Here is a 27101-nt window from a genome sequence, read left to right as displayed (position 1 = left end):
TAAGACATAACAAATGCTGGCAAAGATGTAGAGAAAAGGGAATCTTTGTACACTGCTTATGGAAATGTAAATTAGTACAACCACTTTGGAAAACTGTGGAGGTTTCTCAAAAAATTAATACTAGAACTACCATATAATCCAGCCATCCCACTTCTCTGTATATATCTGAAGGAAATGAAATTACTGTCTTGAAAGATGGCTGTACCTCCATATTCACTGCAACAATATTCACAATGCCCAAGACATGGAGACAATTTAAGTGTCCATTGACAGGTGAATGGTAAAGAAACTGTAGTGTGTGTGTGTGTGTGTGTGTGTGTACACATGTGTGCATATACAAACAAAGTGGATTATTATTAAGCAATAAAAACAAGGAAATCCTGCCATTTGTGATTATATGAATGGGCTTGGAAGACACTATGCTTAATGAAGTCACACGGAGAAAGACAAATATTCTATGATCTCATTTATATGTAAAATCTGAGAAAAAAGGAAAACCCAAACTCATAGAAACAGGCAGTAGATTCGTGGTTTTTGGAGAGGCCAGGAGGAAGAAATGAGTAAAGGTGTTCAAAGGGTACAAACTTCCAGTTATAAGATGAACAATTTCTTGCCTATCTAATGTGTAGCATGATGACTATAGTTAAAAATACTACATAGAATACATGAAACTTGTTAAAAGATTAAATCTGAAAAGTCCTCACCACACACACACACAAGGTAGCAATGTGAGGTGATGGCTATGTTAACTAGCCTTATTTCATGGTAATCATTTCGCAATATATGCATATATTAAATCATCATATTGTACACCTTAAACTTACAAAGTGTTAGATGTCAATAACATAGCAATAAAGTTGGGAAAAAATAAGGGCTAAATAATAAAAAAAAGACTGTGTCTGGAACTGGCACACTATCCTTTTCATAGCATCCTACTAGTAGGTGCCAGCCAGAAGCTCATGCGGCAGGGACTGTACAAGGGCACAAATACCAGTTGGTGTGGTCCATTGAGGGCCATCATCAGAATCAGCAAGGCAAAGGAGGAAAGGAAAGATATATCCATGTGAGTGCAGAGTTCCAAAGACTAGCAAGGAGTGATTAAAAAAAAAGCCTTCCTAAGTGATCAATGCAAAGAAATAGAGGAAAACCATAGAATGGGAAAGACCAGGTATCTCTAAGAAAATTAGAGATACCAATTGAACATTTCATGCACAGATGGGCAAAATGAAGGACAGAAATGGTATGGATCTAACAGAAGCAGGAGATATTAAGAAGAGATGGCAAAATACACAGAAGAACTATAGAAAGGAGAATAAGATGGCGCCATAGAAGGACACACGCTAAACTTGTCCTGCGAGAACTCCAAAATTCAAACTGACTGCTGAACAACCATCGACAAGAAAATGTTGGGTCCCACCAAAAAATAATACCCCACGTCCAAGGCTGAAAGAGAAGCCCCAACAAGATGGTAGGGGGGTGGGGGGGGCAAAATCTCGTGTAGAATCACCCTCAGTTAACCAGCAGTTATATTTTCCAAAGAATAAATATACCTATAATTCAAAGCCACTGAGTTGGCAGGGTCTATACATTTTCTTGGCCAATCCGATCAGATGAGATCAATCGCTCAGTCATGTCCGACTCTTTGCGACCCCATGAATCGCAGCTCGCCAGGCCTCCTTGTCCATCACCAACTCCCGGAGTTCACTCAGACTCACGTCCATTGAGTCAGTGATGCCATCCAGCCATCTCATCCTCTGTCGTCCCCTTCTCCTCCTGCCCCCAATCCCTCCCAGCATCAAAGTATTTTCCAATGAGTCAACTCTTCGCATGAGGTGGCCAAAGTACTAGAGTTAAGAAATCTCTAAAATAAAGTCCTGAAAACTCATTCTCACCCATCTTTCAGGACTCCATATGAGAGTCCACATGTGCTTCAAAAATCAGTTTTAAAGTTGTTTCATTATCAAGGAAGAATTGGCAAGAAACCAGTGTAGGATGATAAAAAAGATATTTTGAAATAATCTTCTGGAAGTTCATTCAAATATTAAACCTATCTGATAAAAGATAAGAAAGATAAAACCCAGTATGAATCAACTTGGTTAAACTTAAAATACAATTTCACCATATTATATGATGCAATCATTGAGAGCTGGTCAGAAGAGATAAGGACTGGCAGGTGGACTCTGGCAAAATTCACAAGTCAAGCCAGGTAAGACATGGGTACTGAGAGGTTAGCTAACTGAGCAGCAGTCAACTCAGTTCCACCTGTGGTGACTTTTTTCTCTTCTTTAAATGTACTAAATTCTGACCTGACTCAGAACTCTTTCTGCTATGATCTGAATATTTGCATCCCCTCAAAATCCATACGTTGAAATCCAAATGTCCAATATGATGGTATTAGGAAGTGGGATCTTTAGGAGATGATTAGGTCCTGAGGGTGCACTAATCTCATGAATGGGATTAGCACCCTAATAAGAAGAGATCCCCAGGGAGATCTATACCCTTCCATCATGTGAGGATACAAGAAGTCTGTGATCTGGAAAAGGCACTCACATAATCATGCTGGCACTCTAGTTTTGAACTTCAGCATCCAGAATGGTAAGAAATAGATGTTCTTGTTTATAAGCCACCTGGTCTGTGGCATTTTGTTCAGTTCAGTAGCTCAGACGTGTCCGACTCTTTGCAACCCCATGAACTGCAGCGCATCACAATGTCAATCACCAACTATGGGAGTTTACTCAAACTCGTGTCCATTGAGTCAGTGATGCCATCCATTTCATCCTCTGTTGTCCGCTTCTCCTACTGCCTTCAATCTTTCCCAAGATCAGGGTCTTTTCAAGTGAGTCAGTTCTTCACACCACGTGGCCAAAGTATTGGAGTGTCAGCTTCAGCATCAGTCCTTCCAATGAATATTCAGGACTGATTCCTTTAGGATGGGCTGATTGGATTTCCTTGCAGTCCAAGGGACTCTCAAGAGTCTTCTCCAAAACCACAGTTCAAAAGCATCAATTCTTAGGCACTCAGCTTTCTGCATAGTCCAGTGATATTTTGTTACAGTGGCCCAAGTGGACTAAGAAACTCTCCTAAGTGGTCCATCCATCTGGAATACTACTCCGCTGCTCCATTCAGTGACTCAGCTTAAGGCCATTGAATTTGAAAACAAATTTGACAAACTCCTAGTAATCACAGTGACATACACTGTTTTTTGCACTCACTAATTTGGACAAAATGTAAAGTTCTGGGAAATTCAAATGATAGCAAGAATTTGCAACAATGGCAACTCTTAGACACTCTGGAGGGACTATAAGGTGATCCAAACACTTTGGGGAAAAATATTAGATTATCATGCAAAAGTTGAACATCTGCATGGCCTATAATCCAACCATTCTCTTCCAGGTATGTTCCCAGGATAAACTCAAACATACACATCAAGAGGCAGGTACATGGATTTACAGCAGCACTGGATATAATAGTGGAAAGCTAGAAACAAGTAAAGTGTCCATTACCAGGAGAAGGGAATGAGAACATTCTGGTATAGTCATATAATAGAGTCCTATACATCAGGGGGGGAAATAACTGCACGTGTGCACAGGAACATGGATGGAAGTCACAAGAAATTTTGAGTGAATAAAGCAATCTCCAGAAGAAATGCAAAATATCATCCCATTTTTATAAGCTTAAAAATTAAGCAAAACTAATGACACATACTTGTGGGATAAAGCATTAATGAAAACCAAAGGAATGTTTTAAAAGTCAGGATCAGGAATTCCTTGGCAGTCCATTGGATAGGATTTTGTGCTTTCACTGCGGAGAGTGCAGGTTCAATCCCTGGTCAGGCAGTGCAGCCAAATGAAAGAAAGAAAAAAAACGTTAGTATCTCAGGGCAGCGAGGCAGGCCTGTAAGGATACAGTGGAAAATTTAATGGCACTGATGGTGTTCTCAGGTTAATGGGTTCATGAGCATTCATGTTAATTCTTGGCTGAGCATAGAAAAATCAATGCTTTTGACTTGTGGTGCTGGAGAAGACTCTTGAGAGTCCCTTGGATGACAAGGAGATCAAACCTGTCAATCCTAAAGGAAATTAACCCTGAATATTCATTGGAAGGACTCATGCTGCAGCTGAAGCTCCAATACTTTGGCCACCTGATGCGATGAGCTGACTCATTGGAAAAGACCTGTTGCTGGGAAAGACTGAGGGCAGGAGGTGAAGGGGGACAACAAAGGATGAGATGATTGGATGGCATCACCCACTCAAAGGACTAAAGTCTGAGCAAAATCCGAGAGTTAGTGAAGGACACAGAAGCCTGGTGTTCTGCAGTCCTTGGGGTCACAGAGTGTCAGGCATGACTTAATGGCTGAACCACAACATACAGACAGATAGATACAACCTAGATTATTTCCATGCAATGTCCTAATGATATGTTATATTTTATATTTCCCATTTATATTCCCAGTTTATTTTCAAAACCTCCTGCCACGTCCTGGCTTTGGGAAAGTGGGCACACTACTTAGCCATTCCCAGCCTCAATAAACCATCTGTAAGATGAAGATAATAATACAATGGGCACCAGGAGAACTGCTGTAGGAATTCCTTGCCTGGTACCTGGCAGTGCTAATAAATGCTAGATCCTCTGAGGGACGCTGCATTCAGAGGAGTAAATCCTCCAGTCTGAACCGGTTGTAAGGATTCAGCAAAAGGAGTCAGTCTTACTTGGTTTAAAACTCATGTTTTCTCTAGGTGTCCTATTCACACCTACTTCACCCCTGGAGGGAAACAGATCTCTGACCATTAGAGCTCTTTGCAAATGGAACTTGGGGCTTAAATCCCAAAGCATTTGTGTCCCTTGCCCACACGAGGGCAGAACAGGCTAAGAATGGTGAAGTGGATACTCATCTGTCAGGATCTCCTTTGGTGGATGCTCAAGACCTAGAAAGTAATGAACTGTCAGTTCATTAATGTCGGACACTGAATAAAATGAGACTGGACAGGCAGCTGAGATCAAAACAGCTTCTTGCTGTTTATGTGGCAATAACTTGAGCACAACAGGCATATGAGATTTAAACACCAATGATTTAAAGGTCAACAAGACAAAATTTTTTGTCCTACAGATGCTTTCTTTTATGAAATCTCACCTGAGTTCCCATGGATACTGACGTGTGCATTCGTGAACGCACTTGAGGGCACATGTGCACACGTGCTGTGAGCATGTGCAGGTGAGAAGATAAATGCACCGCACAGGCAGGGAAGTTTTGTGGGTAAGCGCAGAGGGATTACGAGGGGAAGTTGAGAACATCCTTCTCACTGGAAATGCTCAAGCCTGCAATGACAGGGTGCACTGCCAAATGTGGGAAGGGGGAAATTTGAAATTTTGGTCAGCGTTGGCCTTGGCCTCATCACACCTGAGCAGCAGGCCCTGTGCCACAGAGGTGAGGCTGGGGGCTGCTGTCCTATGAACTAGCATGTTGGGCTTCCCTTTGCCCCACTTTCCTTTATTAATGGCCCAGGAACATCCTGTGGCATTATCCTATTGTTTACACATACCACACCAGTTCATATTACCTACAACTCTTGTGGCTGAAATGACATAAGCCCCAATTCCAATCAGCAAGAGAAGGAATACAGTTCATGTTTGAACAACATGTAGTTAGGGAGAGGAAATCTCGATTCTCCCTGCATTTGAAAACTTCACTGTTGACCTCTATATCCACAGCTCCACATCCTGGGATTTATTGGGGAAAAAATCCACATATAAGTAGGCACATGCAGTTCAAGTCTGTGTTGTTCAAGGCTCAAGTATATACAGATGCATATAACGAACCCACCAAATGGCAGTGATGCAGATGGCCTCAGGAACAATCAGAATTGTGACTCTCCTTGGAAAACTCTCTCTGTTTTGCATCTCTGTTTCTCTTTATGTCAGTTTTATTCTTTCTAGTTAGCTTAGTCCTATCAACAGTCCCATGGCACAGGCAACTCTGAATTCATAACCTTGAATTTACCATATGGTGAATTCAGGTTTCCCATATCAGGTTTACCACCTGTGGTGCTAAAGGAGCTTTTTAGCCCAAATTGAAAAAACTTGAAGACCTCTGGTTCACCTGTCCTGAGTCACATGGCCAACTATAAACCAACCACTATGGCCAAAGATAGGAAAGGATTACTGGTCTAGCCTGAGCCACATGCCTGTCCTTGCTGCCAGCTAGGAGGGATTCTATCACTGCTACCCCTTTCCAGAACCAGGCTGGGGTGGGGAGAAGTGGTTTTCCAAAATAATCGATTTCCCATTCCAAGAAGATAAAACAACTCGTCATGCTCATGAGAAAATAAGAGGGAGTACAAAGTTCTATGTATATCCATAAGATGGACTCTATCAATTATTTCATTTACATCTTCTATATCCTTAATAATTTTGTGTCCATTTGATTTGTCTTTTACTGAGAGTAGTATATGGTAGTCTCCGTTATTACTGTGGCTCTCTCTGTGATTCCTTGTATCTCCTCTACATTTTGTACCATTGGTAGATGCTAGATTTGAATGGCACCCATTCATTTCCTTCCTTGGGTTCTACTGCTGCCCTTTCTGGCCTCCCTCATCAAATTCCATCCAGTCCTTTGTTTCTGCTTTCAATGTCACAGGTATTATCTGCCGGCCTACTTTGCTCATTCTCTAAAGATGAACAAACTACATTCAATAGCAAGCTAACATTTCTTGACCACTTAAGTGCTAGGTACTGTGCTAAGTGCATTATCTAATATAATCATCACTGGGACCCTCATTCAGAAGCCTCAATTACCATTCTTCCTTTACAAGTGAAGAACCTAAAGCACAGAAACTCTTACTTGCCCAAAGGTCACTAAGTTGGCCAATGGTAGAGCCAGGATTTTAACCCAGGCTGGCCCCAGAACTTTGCTCTGTAATATATGTCAGTTCACAGATAAGACTCAGAGCACACACTAGACCGTCTGCAAATATTTACCTCAGTAGAGCAGAACGGGATGGAGTGGGGAAGTGGACAGTGGGGTTTGTCGTGTTTTACACTGCAAATGTTTACATTTGACTTTCTTAAAAGGAAGTCATTAGTTGTGTGATTTTTTTCCCCAGTTTTTAGATTGTGGTAAAATATACATAACCTAAAATTTACCATTTTAACCTTTGTGAGTGTATTTTTCAGTAGTGTTAAATACATTCACACTGGCATTAAATACACTCAAAACCATCACCACCATCCATCTCGGATTTTTTCTAGCATCCCAAACTGTAACTTGGTATCTACTAAACAATAACTTTGCATTCTCCCTTCTGCCCAGTCCCTAGTAGCCATCATTCTAATTTCTATCTTTATCAATTTGACTATTTTATGGTAGCTCATGTAAGTGTAATCATACAGTATTTGGTCTTTTGTGACTGGATTCTTTCCTATCTTCTTTCCTTTATATTCAAGGTCCATTCATGCTCTAGCATGTCTCAGAATTTAAATCCTTTATAAGGGTGAATAATATTTCACTGTATGCACATACTACAGTTTGTTTATCTATTCATCTGTTGATGGGCATGTGAGTTGTTTCCACCTTTTGGTTCTTGTGAATGATGCTGCTATGAATAGGAGTGTACATGAAGTTGTGTAATTTTCTAAAACTCTGAAAAACAACACTCACGGAATTATCCCACTTATGTACATTATGTGGCTGTGTCTATCATGAACTTGGTAGTTATGTAAATGTGTAGAAAACGATTTGAGAGATGCCCATAAAACGTTTGTGTCATCACCTCTAGAATGGGAAAAGAATGGGGTCATCAAGGAAAAGACTGTGAACTTTTTTTTCAGGAGCTAGCATGTTACTTTGCACAGGACAAGTGCTCAATAAGCAGATATTGGATCATGATAAGGAATTTTCCTTTTTTTTTTTAGGTTTTCCAAGTGTCAAACCAAAAGACTATAAAAAGCCATAGCAGAACTAAGGTGTAATGTGTCAAAAGAACAAATATTTTGGAATCATTCTGATCATAAAAGTGAATTTCATTTGATAGTTCTATCAACTGTTAAATCTGAAATGAGCCGTATATTCGTAGGTCTAGACTTGAGCCAGCACCAGCAAATGCAGTTTAAGGATAGCTTTTCAAAACCATAGTGTTGTGAGGACATAGGGAAAGAAGTGAATCTAGGTTCTGGGGTGGAAGCCCTCTTAAGATACCATCAGATGCAGTAGCAGACACGGCCGTCAAGAGAAATGTAAAAATGTACCTGGCTGAAAATATACACTATTCGTTTCTAGATATTTCGGTTTTCTAGACCACTGTCCGGAAAAGGTAATGGCACCCCACTCCAGTACTCTTGCCTGGAAAATCCCATGGACAGAGGAGCCTGGTGGGCCGCAGTCCATGAGGTCGCTAAGAGTTGGACACGACTGAGAGACTTCACTTTGACTTTTCACTTTATACATTGGAGAAAGAAATGGCAACCCACTCCAGTATTCTTGCCTGGAGAATCCCAGGGACGGGGGAGCCTGGTGGGCTGCCATCTATGGGGTCGCACAGAGCCAGACACGACTGAAGTGACTTAGCAGCAGCAGCAGACCACTGTCTGTTTAGAGAATCCTCAAGCAATTCCTGCTTCTTAACAAAGTCTTCACAAGGAGTAGAAAGTCATCTATTCACGGCAAGAAGTTGCTGTTACCAAGGGAGTAGAGTGTCCGAAAGTGTACAAATCTCATAATCTGGTAGAGAATGTATACCCCTCCAGAGGCTTTCAGTTTAGGGTGGAAAAACAAACCTGGTGTCACCTCCACAGTGGGGCCACACAGACCTCACCAGCATTACAAAACCAACGTGCCAAGGGTGCAGAATGTGAAGCCGGAAGCACTCCAGGGCCAGGATCGAGCTCCAGGAGGAAAAAAAAAAAAAAAAAACTGAGCATACAGCGCGAGGCCCTAGGCTGCCTCTGGTCTCAACACGCACTCTAGGCCCTTTCGGTCAGAGTCCAGTCCCAGGGAGGTCTGGGGATCGGCCGGGCTTCCACCCGAGCCTGCGGATTCACGGCCTACTCTTCCAGGTGCCTTCACTGGGAGTCTGCAACCAGCTGACTGGGCCCCTTTGGTCTAGGAGTATGTCACGGCTGTATATTGTCACCCTGCTTATTTAACTTCTATGCAGAGTACATCATGAGAAACGCTGGACTGGAAGAAACACAAGCTGGAATCAAGATTGCCAGGAGAAATATCAATAACCTCAGATATGCAGATGACCCCACCCTTATGGCAGAAAGCGAAAAGGAACTAAAAAGCCTCTAGATGAAAGTGAAAGTAGAGAGTGAAAGAGTTGGCCAAAAGCTCAACATTCAGAAAACGAAGACCATGGCATTTGGCCCCATCACTTCATGAGAAATAGATGGGGAAACAGTGGAAACAGTGTCAGATTTTATATTTTGGGGCTACAAAATCACTGAAGATGGTGACTCCAGCCATGACATTAAAAGACGCTTACTCCTTGGAAGCAAAGTTATGACCAACCTAGATAGCATATTCAAAAGCAGAGACATTACTTTGCCAACAAAGGTCCATCTAGTCAAGGCTATGGTTTTTCCAGTGGTCATGTATGGATTTGAGAGTTGGACTGTGAAGAAGGCTGAGCACTGAAAAATTGATGCTTTCGAACTGTGGTGTTGGAGAAGACTCCTGAGAGTCCTTTGGACTGCAAGCTGATCCAACCAGTCCATTCTGAAGATCAGCCCTGGGATTTCTTTGGAAGGAATGATGCTAAAGCTGAAACTCCAGTACATTGGCCACCTCATGCGAAAAGTTGACTCATTGGAAAAGACTCTGATGCTGGGAGGGATTGAGGGCTGGAGGAGAAGGGGACTACAGAGGATGAGATGGCTGGATGGCATCACTGACTCGATGGACGTGAGTCTCAGTGAACTCCGGGAGTTGGTGATGGACAGTGAGGCCTGGTATGCATCGATTCATGGGGTCACAAAGCGTTGAACATGACTGAGCGACTGAACTGAACTGATCTGACATAGGAAGGGGCCTATAGATCTTGAGAACTATAAGCCAGATCAAGGAACTATCTGAAAATGAACTGACCCCACACTGTCCACAACACCAGAGAAAGCCCTAGATATATTTTTGCTATTTTCATTTTTTTAATTTTTAATTTTTTTAAGTCCTCAGTTACTCATTTAGTTTTCATTTTTATTACCTACTATTACTTTGCAAAAAAAAAAAGGACCCTATTTTTAAAGGAAACTTCATATATATATGTATATATATATATATATATATATATATATATACACACACACACACACACACACACACATATATTATAATTCTTATGACCTTGTTTTTTTCTTTAATATTGTATTTTTGAGAATCTAGCCTCTACTCTAAATTTTTAATCTTTGCTTTTTGGTATTTGTTATCAATTTTGTAGCATTAAGAACCCAATCTTCAGTACCCATTTTTACTTGGAAGTGAGATTAATGGCTTGATTGCTCTCCCCCCTTGGACTCTCCTTTTTCTCCACCAGGTCATCTCTCTCTCCTCCCTCCCCCTTCTCTTCTCTGCCCAACTCTGTCAATCTCATTGTGTGTTCTGGGATGTGGAGAACACTTAGGGAACTTATTTCTGGCTAGATCTGTCTCTCTCCTTTTTGATTCCCCCTTATATCCCCTGGGCCACTTCTGTCTCCTTCCTCCCTCTTCTCTTCTCTGTGTAATTCCCTGAATATCTCTGAGGGATCCAGACTGAGGAAAGCACATATGAAACTGCTTACTGGCTAGCTTTCTCTCTCCCCTTTTGATTCTCCCTCTTCTCCTCCTGGTCACCTCTATCTGCCTCCTCCCTCTTCTTTTCTCCATGTAACTCTGTGTACCTCTCCAGGTGTCCCTCACTGTGGAAAAAGTTTTCATCATAAATCTAGCTGTATTCCCATCTGCACTGTATAGATGGAGAAGTCTTGAGGCTACTGTAAGAATAAGACTGAAAACCAGAGGCAGAAGGCTTAAGTCCAAATCCTGAGAACACCATAGAACTCCTGACTCCAGGAAACGTTAATCAATAGGTGCTCATCAAACGCCTCTATACCTACACTGAAACCAAGCACTACCCAAGGGCCAACAAGTTCCAAAGCAACACATACCATGCAAATTCTCCAGCAAAACAAGAACACAGCTCTGAGCTTCAATATACAGGCTGCCCAAAGTCAAACCAAACCCACTGACATCTCAAAACTCATTACCGTACACTCTTGCACTCCACAGAGAAGAAATCCAGCTCCATCCACCAGAACACTGACACAAGTTTCCCTAACCAGGAAACCTTGACAAGCCAACCATCCAACCCCATCCACAGGGAAGAACCTCCACAATAAAGATGAACCACAAACCGCCAGAATACAGAAAGGCCACCCCAAACCAGGCAATATAAGCAAGATGAAAAGGCAGAGAAATACCCAGCAGGTAAAGGAACAAGATAAATGCCCATCAAGCCAAAAAAAAAGAGGAAGAGATAGGGAATCTACCTGATAAAGAATTCTGAATAATGAAAGTGAAAATGATCCAAAATCTTGAAAACAAAATGGAGTTACAGATAAATAACCTGGAGACAAAGATTGAGAAGCTGCAAGAAAGGTTTAACAAGGACCTAGAAGAAATAAAAAAGAGTCAATATATAATGAATAATGCAATAAATCAGATCAAAAACATTCTGGAGGTATCCAACAGTAGAATAATGGAGGCTGAAGGTAGGATTAGTGAGGTAGAAGATAGAATGGTAGAAATAAATGAAACAGAGAAAAAAGAATTAAAAGAAATGAGGACTACCTCAGAGACCTCTGGGACAATGTTAAATGCCCCAATATTCAAATCATAGGAGTCCCAGAAGAAGAAGACATAAAGAAAGACCATGAGAAAATACTTGAGGAGATAATTGTTGAAAACTTCCCTAAAATGGGGAAGGAAATAGTCACCCAAGTCCAAGAAACCCAGAGAGTCCCAAACAGGATAAACTCAAGGCAAGACACTCCAAAACACATATTAATCAAATTAACAAAGATCAAACACAAAGAACAAATATTAAAAGCAGCAAGGGAAAAAACAACAAATAACACACAAGGGGATTCCCATAAGGATACCAGCTGATCTTTCAACAGTAACTCTTCAGGCCAGAAGGGAATGGTAGAACATACTTAAAGTGAAGAAAGAAAATAACCTACAGCTCAGATTACTGAAACCAGCAAGGATCTCATTCAAATATGAAGGAGAAATCAAAAGCTTTACAGACAAGCAAAAGCTGAGAGAATTCAGCACCACCTAACCAGCTCTTCAGCAAATGCTAAAGGATCTTCTCTTGACAGGAAACACAGAAAGGGTGCATAAACTCAAACCCATGGCAACGGGGTCATACTTATCAATAATTACCTTAAATGTAGGTGGGTTGAATGCCCCAACCAAAAGACAAAGACTAGCTGAATGGATACAAAAACAAGACCCTTATATATGTTGTCTACAAGAGACACACCTCGAAATAAGGGACCCATACAGACTGAAAGTGAAGGGCTGGAAAAAGATATTCCATGCAAATGGAGACCAAAAGAAAGCAGGAGTAGCAATATTCATTTCATATAAAATAGACTTTAAAACAGATGCTGTGCAAAGAGACAAAGAAGGACACTACATAATGATCAAAGGATCAATCCAAGAAGAAAAAATGATAATTATAAATATATATGCACCCAACATAGAAGCACTGCAATATGTAAGATAAATGCTAATAAGTATGAAAGGGGAAATTAACAATGACACAATAAGAGTGGGAAACTTTAATAGCCCAATCACACCTATGGATAGTTCAACTAAACAGAAAATAAACAAAGAAACACAAACTTTAAATGATACAATAGACCAGTTAGACCTAATTGATATCTATAGGACATTTCACCCCAAAACAATGAATTTCACCTTTTTCTCAAGTGCACACGGAACCTTCTTAAGGACAGATCACATCCTGGGCCATAAATCTGGCCTTGGCAAACTCAAAAAAACTGAAATCATTCCAAGCATCTTTTGTGACCACAATGCAGTAAAATTAGATGTCAATTACAGGAGAAAAACTATTAAAAATTCCAACATATGGAGGCTGAAAATATACGTGGCTGAATAACCAACAAATCACAGAAGAAATCAAAAAAGAAATCAAAATATGCATAGAAACGAATGAAAATGAAAACACAACAACCCCAAACCTATGGGACATTGTAAAAGCAATGCTAAGGGGAAGGTTCATAGCAATACAGGCTTACCTCAAGAAACAAGAAAAAAGTCACATAAATAACCTAACTCTACACCTAAAGCAACTAGAAAAGGAAGAAATGAAGAACCCCAGGGTTAGTAGAAGAAAAGAAATCTTAAAAATTAGGGCAGAAATAAATGCAAAAGAAACAAAAGAGACCATAGCAAAAATCAACAAAGCCAAAAGCTGGTTCTTTGAGAAGATAAATAAAATTGACAAACCATTAGCCAGACTCATCAAGAAACAAAGGGAGAAAAACCAAATTAACAAAATTAGACATGAAAATGGAGAGATCACCACAGACAACACACAAATACAAAGGATTATAAGAGACTATTATGAGCAACTATATGCCAATAAAATGGACAACTTGGAAGAAATGGACAAATTCTTAGAAAAGTACAACTTCCCAAAACTGAACCAGGAAGAGATAGAAACAATCTTAACAGACCCATCAGAAGCATGGAAATTGAAACTGTAATCAGAAATCTTCCAGCAAACAAAAGCCCAGGTCCAGATGGCTTCACAGCTTAATTTGACCAAAACTTTAGAAAGGAGCTAACACTTATCCTACTTAAACTCTTCCAGAAAATTGCAGAGGAAGGTAAACTTCCAAACTCATTCTATGAGGCCACCATCATCCTAACAGCAAAACCTGACAAAGATGCCATACACACAAAAAGAAAACTACAGGCCAATATCACTGGTGAACATAGATGCAAAAATCTTTAACAAAATTCCATCAAACAGAATCCAACAACATATTAAAAAGATCATACATCATGACCAAGTGGGCTTTATCCCAGAGATGCAAGGATCCTTCAATATCCACATATCAATCAATGTAATACATCACATTAACAAACTGACAGATAAAAACCATATGATTATCTCAATAGATGCAGAGAAAGCCTTTGACAAAATTCAACATCCATTTATGACAAAAAAAAGAAAAAAAAAAAAACCCTCCAGAAAGCAATAGAAGGAACATACCTCAACATAATAAAAGCTATATATGACAAACCCACAGCAAACATTATCCTCAATGGTGAAAAACTGAAAGCATTTCCCCTAAAGTCAGGAAGAAGACAAGGGTGCCCACTCTCACTACTACTATTCAACATAGTTTTGGAAGTTTTGGCCACAGCAATCAAAGCAGAAAAAGAAATAAAAGGAATCCAGATTGCAAAAGAAGTAAAACTCTCACTGTTTGCAGATGAAATGATCCTCTACATAGAAAACCCGAAAGACTCCACCAGAAAAATACTAGAGCTAATCAATGAGTACAGTAAAGTTGCAGGATATAAAATCAACACACAGAAATCCCTTGCATTCCTATACACTAACAATGAGAAAACAGAAAGAGAAATTAAGGAAACAATTCCATTCACCATTGCAACGAAAAGAATAAAATACTTAGGAATATATCTACCTAAAGAAACTAAAGACCTATATATAGAAAACTATAAAACACTGGTGAAAGAAATCAAAGAGGACACAAATAGATGGAGAAATATACCATCTTCATGGATTGGAAGAATCAATATTGTGAAAATGAGTATACTACCCAAAGTAATCTATAGATTCAATGCAAACCCCATCAAGCTACCAACGATATTTTTCACAGAGCTAGGACAAATACTTTCACAATTTGTATGGAAATACAAAAAACCTCAAATAGCCAAAGCAATTTTGAGAAAGAAGAATGGAACTGGAGGAATCAACCTGCCTGACTTCAGGCTCTACTACAAAGCCACAGTCATCAACACAGTATGGCACTGGCACAAAGACAGAAATATAGATCAATGGAACAAAATAGAAAGCCCAGAGTTAAATCCACACATCTATGGACACCTTATCCTTGACAAAGGAGGCATGAATATACAATGGAGAAAACACAATCTCTCTAACAAGTGGTGCTGGGAAAACTGGTCAATAACTTGTAAAAGAATGAAACTAGAACACTTTCTAACACCATACACAAGAATAAAGTCAAAATGGATTAAAGATCTAAACATAAGACCAGAAACTATAAAACTCCTAGAGGAAAACATCGCAGAAGGCAATGGCACCCCACTCTAGTACTCTTGCCTGGAAAATCCCATGGACAGAGGAGCCTGGTAGGCTGCAGTCCGTGGGATCGCTAAGAGTCGGATACGACTGAGCGACTTCCCTTTCACTTTTCACTTTCACGCATTGGAGAAGGAACTGGCAACTCACTGCAGTGTTCTTACCTGGAGAATCCCAGAGATGGGGGAGCCTGGTAGGCTTCCATCTACGGCGTCTCACAGAGTCAGAGACGACTGAAGCGACTTAGCAGCAGTAGCAGTAGCAGAGGAAAACATAGGCAAAATACTCTCTGACATAAATCACAGCAGGATCCTCTAGGACCCACCACCCAGAATATTGGAAATAAAAGCAAAAATAAAATGGGACCTAATTAATATTAAAAGCTTCTGCACAACAAAAGAAAATATAAGCAAGGTGAAAAGACAGCCTTCAGAATGAGAAAAAATAATAGCAAATGAAGCAACTGACAAATAATTAATCTCAAAAATATACAAGCAACTCCTGCAGCTCAATTCCAGAAAAATAAACGACCCAATCAAAAAATGGGCCAAAGAACTAAACAGACATTTCTCCAAAGAAGACATATAGATGGCTAACAAACACATGAAAAGATGCTCAACATCACTCATTATCAGAGAAATGCAAATCAAAACCACAGTGAGGTACCATTTCATGCCAGTCAGAATGGCTGCTATCCAAAAGTCTACAAGCAATAAATGCTTGAGAGGGTGTGGGGAAAAGGGAACCCTCTTACACTGTTGGTGGGAATGCAAACTAGTACAGCCACTATGGAGAACAGTGTGGAGATTCCTTTAAAAACTGGAAATAGAACTGCCATATGACCCAGCAATCCCACTGCTGGGCATACACACGAAGGAAACCAGAATTGAAAGAGACACATGTACCCCAATGTTTGTTGCAGCACTGTTTATAATAGCCAGAACATGGAAGCAACCTAGATGTCCATCAGCAGAGGAATGGATAAGAAAGCAGTGGTACATATACACAATGGAGTATTACTCAGCCATTAAAAAGAATGCATTTGAATCAATTCTAATGAGGTGGATGAAACTGGAGCCTATTATACAGAGTGAAGTAAGCCAGAAAGAAAAACACCAATCAGATCAGATCAGATCAGTCACTCAGTCATGTCCGATTCTTTGTGACCCCATGAATCGCAGCATGCCAGGCCTCCCTGTCCATCACCACCTACCGGAGTTCACTCAGACTCACGTCCATCGAGTCAGTGATGCCATCCAGCCATCTCATCCTCTGTCGTCCCCTTCTCCTCTTGCCCCAATCCCTCCCAGCATCAGAGTCTTTTCCAACGAGTCAACTCTTCACATGAAGTGGCCAAAGTACTGGAGTTTCAGCTTTAGCATCATTCCTTCCAAAGAAATCCCAGGGCTCATCTCCTTCAGAATGGACTGGTTGGATCTCCTTGCAGTCCAAGGGACTCTAAAGAGTCTTCTCCAACACCACAGTTCAAAAGCATCAATTCTTCGGCCCTCAGCCTTCTTCACAGTCCAACTCTCACATCCACACACGACCACAGGAAAAACCATAGCCTTGACTAGATGGAACTTTGTTGGCAAAGTAGTGTGTCTGCTTTTGAATATGCTATCTAGGTTGGTCATAACTTTCCGTCCAAGGAGTAAGCATCTTTTAATTTCATGGCTGCAGTCACCATCTGCAGTGAATTTGGAGCCCAGAAAAATAAAGTCTGACACTGCTTCCACTGTTTCCCCACCTATTTCCCATGAAGTGATGGGACCGGATGCCATGATCTTCATTTTCTGAATGTTGAGCTTTAGGCTAACTTTTTCACTCTCCACTTTCACCTTCATCAAGAGGCTTTTTAGTTCCTCTTCACTTTCTGCCATATGGGTGGTGTCATCTGCATATCTGATGTTATTGATATTTCTCCCAGCAATCTTGATTCCAGCTTGTGTTTCTTCCACTCCAGTGTTTCTCATGATGTATTCTGAATATAAGTTAAATAAACAGGGTGACAATATACAGCCTTGACGTACTCCTTTTCCTATTTGGAACCAGTCTGTTGTTCCATGTCCAGTTCTAACTGTTGCTTCCTGACCTGCATACAAATTTCTCAAGAGGCAAATCAGGTGGTCTGGTATTCCCATCTCTTTCAGAATTTTCCACAGTTTATTGTGATCCACACAGTCAAAGGCTTTGGCATAGTCAACAAAGCAGAAATAGATGTTTTTCTAGAACTCTCTTGCTTTTTCCATGATCCAGTGGATGTTGGCAATTTGATCTCTGGTTCCTCTGCCTTTCCTAAAACCAGCTTGAACATCAGGAAGTTCACGGTTCACATACTGCTGAAGCCTGGCTTGGAGAATTTTAATCATTACTTTACTAGCGTGTGAGATGAGTGAAATTGTGCGGTAGTTAGAGCATTTTTCGGCATTTCCTTTCTTTGGGATTGGAATGAAAATTGACCTTTTCCAGTCCTGTGGGCACTGCTGAGCTTTCCAAATTTGCTGGCATATTGAGTGCAGCACTTTCACAGCATCATCTTTCAGGATTTGGAATAGCTCAACTGGAATTCCATCACCTCCACTAGCTTTGTTCATAGTGATGCTTCCTAAGGCCCACTTGACTTCCCATTCCAGGATGTCTGGCTCTAGGTCAGTGATCACACCATCGTGATTATCTGGGTCATGAAGATCTTTTTGTACAGTTCTTCTGTGTATTCTTGCCATCTCTTCTTAATATCTTCTGCTTCTGTTAGGTCCATACCATTTCTGTCCTTTATCGAGCCCATCTGTGCATCAAATGTTCCTTTGGTATCTCTGATTTTCTTGAAGAGATCTCTAGTCTTTCCCATTCTGTTGTTTTCCTCTGTTTCTTTGCATTGATTGCTGAAGAAGGCTTTCTTATCTCTTCTTGCTATTGTTTGGAACTCTGCATTCAGATGCCTATATCTTTCCTTTACTCCTTTGCTTTTCACTTCTCTTCTTTTCACAGCTATTTGTAAGGCCTCCCCAGACAGCCATTTTGCTTTATTGCATTTCTTTTCCATGGGGATGGTCTTGATCCCTGTCTCCTGTACAATGTCACGAACCTCATTCCATAGCTCATCAGGCACTCTATCTATCAGATCTAGGCCCTTAATCTATTTCTCACTTCCACTGTATAATCATAAGGGATTTGATTTAGGTCATACCTGAATGGTCTAGTGGTTTTCCCTACTTTCTTCAATTTAAGTCTGAATTTGGCAATAAGTAGTTCATGGTCTGAGCCACAGTCAGCTCCCAGTCTTGTTTTTGTTGACTTTATAGAGCTTCTCCATCTTTGGCTGCAAAGAATATAATCAATCTGATTTCGGTGTTGACCATCTGGTGATGTCCATGTGTAGAGCCTTCTCTTGTGTTGTTGGAAGATGGTGTTTGCTATGACCAGTGCATTTTCTTGGCAAAACTCGATTAGTCTTTGCCCTGCTTCATTCCATATTCCAAGGCGAAAGTTGCCTCTGTTACTTCAGGTGTTTCTTGACGTCCTACTTTTGCATTCCAGTCCCCTATAATGAAAAGGACATCTTTTTTGGGGGTTAGTTCTAAAAGGTGTTGTAGGTCTTCATAGAACCGTTCAACTTCAGCTTCTTCAGCGTTACTGGTTGGGGCATAGACTTGGATTACTGTGATATTGAATGGTTTGCCTTGGAAACGAACAGAGATCATTCTGTGGTTTTTGAGATTGCATCCACGTACTGCATTTTGGACTCTTTTGTTGACCATGATGGCTACTCCATTTCTTCTGAGGGATTCCTGCCCTCAGTAGTAGATATAATGGTCATCTGAGTTAAATTCACCCATTCCAGTCCATTTCAGTTCACTGATTCCTAGAAAGTCGACATTCACTCTTGTCATTTCTTGTTTGACCACTTCCAATTTGCCTTGATTCATGGACCTGACATTCCAGGTTCCTATGCAATATTGCTCTTTACAGCATCAGACATTACTTCTATCACCAGTCACATTCACAGCTGGGTATTCTTTTTGCTTTGGCTCCATCCCTTCATTCTTTCTAGAGTTATTTTTCCACTGATCTCCAGTAGCATATTGGGCACCTACTGACCTGGCGAGTTTCTCTTTCAGTATCCTATCATTTTGCCTTTTCATACTGTTCGTGGGATTCTCAAGGCAAGAATACTGAAGTGGTTTGCCATTCCTTTCTCCAGTGGACCACATTCTGTCAGATCTCTCCACCATGACCCGCCCATCTTGGGTTGCCCTACGGGCATGGCTTAGTTTCATTGAGTTAGACAAGGCTGTGGTCCTAGTGTGATTAGATTGACTAGTTTTCTGTCAGTATGGTTTCAGTGTGTCTGCCGTCTGATGCCCTCTTGCAACACCTACCGTTTTACTTGGGTTTCTCTTACCTTGGGCATGGGGTATCTCTTCACGGCTACTCCAGCAAAGTGCAGCCAATGCTCCTTACCTTGGACGAGGGGTATCTCCTCACCGCCACCCTTCCTGACCTTCAACGTGGGATAGCTCCTCTAGGCCCTCTTGTGCCTGCGCAGCCATGGCCTGGGGTTGGTCCTCCCGGCCACCGCCCCTGGCCTCAGGCGTGGGGGCGTGGGGTAGCCCCTCCAGCCCGCCCGCCACCCCTGGCCTTGGGCTTAGGTGGGTGGGGTAGCTCTTCCTGCCCGCCGCCCCTGGCCTCACGCTTAAGGGCGTGGGGTATCTCCTCCTGGCCGCCCCCCGACCTCGGATGTGGGGTAGCTCCTCTTGACTGTTCCTGCACCATCGCAGTCTGGCACTCTCGGCTGCTGCCCCTGACCTCGGACGTGGGGTAGCTCCTCTTGGCTGCATTTTAGCGCGCCCGTCACAGCTGCCTGGAATTTAGAAAGATGGTAATGATGACCCTGTATGTGAGACAGCAAAAGAGACACAGAGGCACAGAATAGTCATTTGGACTCTGTGGCAGAGGGCGAGGGTGGGATGATTTGGGAGAATGGCATTGAAACATGTATATTATCATATGTGAAATGAATCACCAGTCCAGGTTTGATGCATGATACAGGGTGCTTGGGGCTGTTGCACTGGGATGACCCAGAAGGATGGGATGGGGAGGGAGGTGGGAGGGGGGTCCAGGATGGGGAACACATGTACACCCATGGTGGATTCATGTCAATGTATGGCAAAACCAATACAATATTGTAAAGTAATTAGCCTCCAATTAAAATAAATAAATTTATACATTTTAAAAGAAGAAACATGTATATTACCATATGTAAAATAGATGACCAGTGCAAGTCCAATGCATCAAGCACGGCACTCAAAACCAGTCCTCTGGACAACCGAGAGGGATGGAGTGGGAAGGGAGGGGGGAGGGGGGTTCAGGATTTGAGGGTCACATGTACACCCATGGCTGATTCATGCTGATGTATGGCAAAACCCACCACAATATTGTAAAGTAACTATCCTTCAATTAAAATAAATAATTTTTAAATAAATAAATAAAAACGACACACACACACACAAAAACCCACCTCAGATCAAAGGTCATCTCCTTCAGGACTTCCTACTTTGAAGAGATAGTCCATTTGCATGATCTTGTGGCACTGTATCCTGTGACATCACAGCCTGCATGTGACATTACACACCCTGTGTGCATGCATGCTAAGTCACTTCAGTCGTGTCCAACACTGTGTGACCCTGTGGACTGCAGCCTGCCAGACTCCTCTGTCCATGGGATTCTCCAGACAGGAATACTGGGGTGGGTTGCCATGCCCCCCACCTCCAGGGGATCTTCCCAACCTAGGGATTGAATCCACATCTCTTACATTGGCAGGCGGGTTCTTTACCACTAGCGACGCCTGGAAAGCCCATTATATACACCGTGCTGTGCTGTGCTCTGCTGTGCTGCTGCTTAGTTGCTCAGTCATGTCTGACTCTGCAACTCCATGGACTGCAGCCCGCCAGGCTCCTCTGTCCATGAGGATTCTCCAGGCAAGAATACTGGCATGGGTTTCCATGTCCTCCTCCAGGGGATCTTCCCAACCCAGGGATTGAACCCAGGTCTCCCACATTACAGGTGGATTCTTTACTGTCTGAGCCACCTGGGAAGCCCAAGAATACTGGAATGGGTAGCTATCCCTTCTCCAGGGGATCTTCCTGACCCAGGAATCAAACCTGGTTCTCCTGCATTATAGGCAGATTCTTCACCAGCTGAGCGACCAGGGAAGCCCCATTACATAACCTAGTGATTGGTTATTTACGTGTCTGTCTCTCCCTTTAGATTTCCAACTCTTAAAGGCAGGGAGTGTGACTGTCTGAATGCTCATGCTTAACACAAAGCTTCCTGTCACATAGATCTCCAGCATGCTTTTGTTGAAGCAATGAATCGTCCTTGCTACCTCTCTCTCCTTCATGCCCTATGGCCTGCCCTTCCTCAAATCCTACCCACATCAAAAGACTCCTCCAATACATTGATTACTCTCCATCTTTACCACTCTGTTTCAAGCCACCATCCTCTATCAGGTGGACCTACATAACAGCCTTCTAATTGTCTAAATTACTTTAACCCCAGAAAACTAGTTCCGATATAAGAGCTGGTGGGGGGGGTGGGGGGGGTTGGGTCTAAAATGGAGAGCTCATCATGTCACTCACTAGCCAGAAAGTCTTTAGTGGTACCCATTAAAAGCAGCTCAATAAAAAGCTTGAGGGACATTAAAAATCTTAATTTTACTAAGAAAAATTCCTACAAACTTATACCCCAGGATGATTTAACCTCTAAAACACATTAAGAACTACTATAGGGCTGTAAGGTGACTCCTTAACATTTAATAAAGAAAAATAGTTCTTCAGTATCTAGAGCTAACTCATTTTCTCTGCCTTCTGTGCTTAATAATGTCTCAAACTTTTTGATTTAAATCTGATAGAATATTTGATGTAATGAAGAAATAAAGGATTAAAAGTCTTTTCATAATATTTGTACCCAGGAGCTCATGTGTCACCATGGTGAGATTATGCTGTCAGGATATGACATAGAATGATTATGAAGTCATAGGCCCCTAAAACAAGCTGAGCCATTTTAAATCCAGCAGTTTCCTTGGGAGAGGAAACAGGACAACAAGGTCCTGGACATGAATCTCTTCATTTATGTCCTCCTTTTATCAATTTGGACAAGTAGTTGTTTAGATAGAAATGAAAGCAATGGATCTGCTACTGCAGGTATGTCCCTAACCTTAAAACCTAGAAATTATGATCTATTATGTTAAATGTATTCCAGTACTTAATTAGACAAGCCAGCTGTGTGTAAGAAATCTGCTGTTTATTCTACTTTACTATGAGTAGGTCTTCGAGAATTTCTAGGACAACACCTGAAAGTTTTACTTCTGTGTAAACATTCCAAACATAGAAACATGAAGAGTACAGCCTTACTGTCCCCTTTCATTCCCCTTCCCCACCCAATCCACCAACCCCTGCCCCTCCCCCACCAGCCATACCAGAAAATTCTATGTGAATGAATCTAGCATGGTACCTAACACATAGTAGGTTTCAAGAACTGTGTTTTCTTGTCCCATCCCTTTTCCCACCATACACATTCACACACACATCAACACTCCAGTGCATTCACACATTCAAATACCTAGGTAATGGGTTGAACAAGCCACGACGTGGGGTAACCTAGATAATTATACTGATTAGCCAAAGACAGCTCCCAGATTTGGCTTGTAGACTGTGGCTGGCTGGGGAGGTGATAGAGGGAGGAAAATGACAGTGGTTATCATGCTTAAAGAAATAATTGATGATGAGATTTGACTTGGATCTACAGTAACAAACCCCCATCAAAATGGAAGCAAACTTGGTTCCCAAGCACATGTTCTGATGATACATGTTCTTTCACAGTAACTACACATGCTGAATTCAAGCAGACCAAACTGCAGGAATTACGGCGACGTCTACTCATTATTGTAATTGGTACCCTTATCACTGGGTATATGGTCACGTGTACCTGCTTGCTTCACTATAGGTGTGATAGCGAGGAAGCCCATAAAGCAGCCAAGTAAGTCTTACACCTTTGAATAAAAGTAGAAGGTTGTGGGGAGGCACGCATTCTTCACTATACTCTATAACTGTGAGAGTGGGGAAGTCCCCAAAGCAGCAACATTAAGTCTTACACCTTTGAACTAAAAACAAAGCGTAGGGGTATAGGGGTGAGGTGAGGAGGTGGGTGTGCACGCGCATGAAGAACTGTACCTGCACACGCATGCACACTCACACGTAAGCGGGTTCACTGTTGTTTTGTTACTTACCATTAACTTTAGACTTCAGAAGAGCTACCCACATCTTGTGGGCTGGATATGTTCACTTAAATGAAGCTCTTAAATTATCTCAAGTACATTATCAACTTTAGCCAAAACTATCTCCTATTCAGGGTTCACTTGAGCCCCAGGCTGCTAATTTCATTGTAAGTTGAGTCTATGAAAAGAGGGAATGACTATCTAAATAAGACAGAATCAAAATCTTCTCAGGGGAGAAGGAGTTGGGTCTCTGCATTCCAAAGATAGTAACACATTTTGGATAATCTATCATTTTGAGATGTAATAACATGAAAAATTTTCAACTGTGTTCAGTGATTTTAGTCCCTGGCTTTAATATAGGAGGACTAGGCTGGCACTTGGTATACTGGGTCTCTAAAAATTTCCCAATCCAAGGACTGGTGACTGAAATATACCACTGTTCTATTCCTTCAGTTTTAGAGTTAGCTTGTGAGGATTAATATGTATGGTTACAAACCTTGATGGTGTAAATATGATAGGAAAACAATGAATTTGGTCTAAGACTTTTTTATGTGACAGGTTGTGACATTTGTGCCTCAGTTGCATATCAACTTGTGGCTTTTTTGTAAAAAGTATAATTTCTGGATTGCAGCCATTCTGACTGGTGTGAAATGGTACCTCATAGTGGTTTTGATTTGCATTTCCCTGATAATGAGTGATGTTTAGCATCTTTTCATGTGTTTGTTAGCCATCTGTATGTCTTCTTTGGAGAAATGTCTATTTAGTTCCTTGGCCCATTTTTTGATTGGGTCATTTATTATTCTGGAGTTGAGCTGTAGGAGTTGCTTGTATATTTTTGAGATTAGTTGTTTGTCAGTTGCTTCATTTGCTATTATTTTCTCCCATTCTGAAGGCTGCCTTTTCACCTTGCTAATAGTTTCCTTTCTTGTGCAGAAGCTTTTAAGTTCAATTAGGTCCCATTTGTTTATTTTTGCTTTTAATTCCAATATTCTTGGAGGTGGGTCATAGAGGATCCTGCTGTGATGTATGTTGGAGAGTGTTTTGCCTATGTTCTCCTCTAGGAGTTTTATAGTTTCTGGTCTTACGTTGAGATCTTTAATCCATTTTGAGTTTATTTTTGTGCTGGAGAGGGTGTGGAGAAAAGGGAACTCCCTTACACTGTTGGTGGGAATGCAAACTAGTACAGCCACTATGGAGAACAGTCTGGAGATTCCTTAAAAAACTGGAAATAGAACTGCCTTATGATCCAGCAATCCCACTGCTGGGCATACACACTGAGGAAACCAGAAGGGAAAGAGACACACGTACCCCAATGTTCATCGCAGCACTGTTTATAATAGCCAGGACATGGAAGCAACCTAGATGCCCATCAGCAGATGAATGGATAAGAAAGCTGTGGTACATATACACAATGGAGTATTACTCAGCCATTAAAAAGAATACATTTGAATCAGTTCTAATGAGATGGATGAAACTGGAACCTATTATACAGAGTGAAGTAAGCCAGAAAGAAAAACACCAATACAGTATACTAACGCATATATATGGAATTTAGAAAGATGGTAACAATAACCCTGTGTACGAGACAGCAAAAAAGACACCGATGTATAGATCAGTCTTATGGACTCTGTGGGAGAGGGAGAGGGTGGGAAGATTTGGGAGAATAGCATTGAAACATGTATAATATCATGTATGAAACGAGTCGCCAGTCCAGGTTCGATGCATGGTACTGGATGCTTGAGGCTGGTGCACTGGGACGACCCAGAGGGAGGGTAGGGGAGGGAGGAGAGAGGAGGGTTCAGGACGCGGGTATACCTGTGGCGGATTCATTTCGATATTTGGCAAAACTAATACAATATTGTAAAGTTTAAAAATAAAATAAAATTTAAAAAAAAGTATAATTTCTGGATTAGATAAATTCTCTCTCTCCCTCTCAACAGTAGATTTGAAACAAGTTTGTGTCATTGCATATATAGACTATATGGTTATCCATTGTGGTTGAAACAGCAAAATTAAGAAAAAGAAAAAGCATTCAACACGAGTTCAAATCTGTAACCTGACCCATAGTTTTCACCACACTCTGATTCTTACTGTGTTCAATTTTCCTGCTAGAGCCACAAAAAGACCACAAGTCTAAATTGACACAATAGCCCATATTTTCTGGTAACAGCAATCTTACTCATCTAATTTAAATTGTCATATTCCAAATCCTCTGTATTTTCAGGGACAAGAAAGAAGATATCACCATCAAGGCATCCAGGTCATCTAAAATATCATTTACTGACTCCAAGTCACCGACTGCTGGTCTGGGAGATCCAGAAAGACAATCCGTGGTATCCAGAATAGATAAGTCATCTGGGCCCTCAAGTCCACGAAAAGTTCCTTCAAGTGCAGAAAAGTTAGTCAGGCCCTCGAGTCAAAAAAAACCATCCAAGCCATCAGCTCCCAAAAAAGTGTTAGGATCACCCCCCCAGGAAAAGTTGCATAGAACACGCAGTCCAAAAAAGGCACACAGGCAGGCTCATGCCCATAAGCTAGTCAGTCAGGTCAGTCCATCCTATCCAGAGAAGGCCATCAAGCCAACTTGGCCACCAAGTCTACAGTGTCGGGTCAAGCCAACCAAAAGTCCTCTACCCTATCCAAAGAATCAAAGCTTCCCTGAGCATTCAAGTGTAGATAAACTGACCAAACGCCAGAGATATCTTAAACTAAAATGCCCAGCTAGTGCAGGTAGGGCAGAAATATTATCTAGGCCTCAACCAGTGAAGTTTTGTCGATGCTACAAGGAAAAGTGCCTTGTTTGCAGAGCTGTTTCTGAGCCGTTCATCACTCATGTTTCAGAAGCAAATAAAAAGCATGTTCCAGTTCCACTGTTTTCACGCGAATTGAAGCACTTTTACAAGTCGTATAAAAAGAAACAACCCAAATACAACACACTGTATGGCAACATGAGTGACAGTGATATCACAACATACAACAGTGATGGTGAGAGTGACAGGGAGGTGATTATAATCTGCAACATAAAATGCAAGGAAGACATCTATAAAAACTCCCCAAATAATTAAGGGATCAAAAGAAAGACCGCCCATGCAGAAGAAGCAAACTTCTATGAACTATTACACGCTCACCATATTTAAGAAGCTGGTAGAGGAAAACTCCACTTGGTATCACTATTGAGATTAGACTTATATCCATCTCGAGGCAATTTACTTGAAAAATAGTAAATAAATGTGTGACATAACAACTGATTTTGTTGTAATTATTATTGTATTTTAGAGGTATAAATCTCTTTGGGAGGTATCTTAGATCTACTTGGGCAAATTCTGGGAGATGGTGAGGGACAGGGAAACCCAGCCTGCTGCAGTCCATGGGGTCGCACAGAGTTGGACATGACTTGATGGCTGAACAACAACAACGTAGATCTGGTCACTTGGATGGGCTTCCCAGCTGGTGCAGTGGTAAAGA

The 27101-nt window shown here is 41.4% G+C and overlaps 1 protein-coding gene across 1 annotated transcript; it reads left to right on the top strand.

Moving 5' to 3' along the window:
- Nucleotides 1–22426: 22426 nt before the first annotated feature.
- On the top strand, nucleotides 22427–26867 carry LOC139181135 (uncharacterized protein CXorf66 homolog). The gene is made up of 3 exons (XM_070783971.1): nucleotides 22427–22563; nucleotides 23242–23398; nucleotides 25861–26867. The coding sequence occupies exons 1-3, from the start codon at nucleotides 22476–22478 to the stop codon at nucleotides 26699–26701; spliced, it is 1086 nt and encodes a 361-aa protein (XP_070640072.1). The 5' UTR covers nucleotides 22427–22475; the 3' UTR covers nucleotides 26702–26867.
- The last annotated feature ends 234 nt before the right edge of the window (nucleotides 26868–27101 follow it).

This window comes from Bos indicus, chromosome X, assembly GCF_029378745.1.
Source record: "Bos indicus isolate NIAB-ARS_2022 breed Sahiwal x Tharparkar chromosome X, NIAB-ARS_B.indTharparkar_mat_pri_1.0, whole genome shotgun sequence".
Classification (NCBI taxonomy): domain Eukaryota; kingdom Metazoa; phylum Chordata; class Mammalia; order Artiodactyla; family Bovidae; genus Bos; species Bos indicus.
The sequence above is the reverse complement of the archived record's forward strand: the minus strand, read 5'-3'. Positions and strand labels throughout refer to the sequence as shown.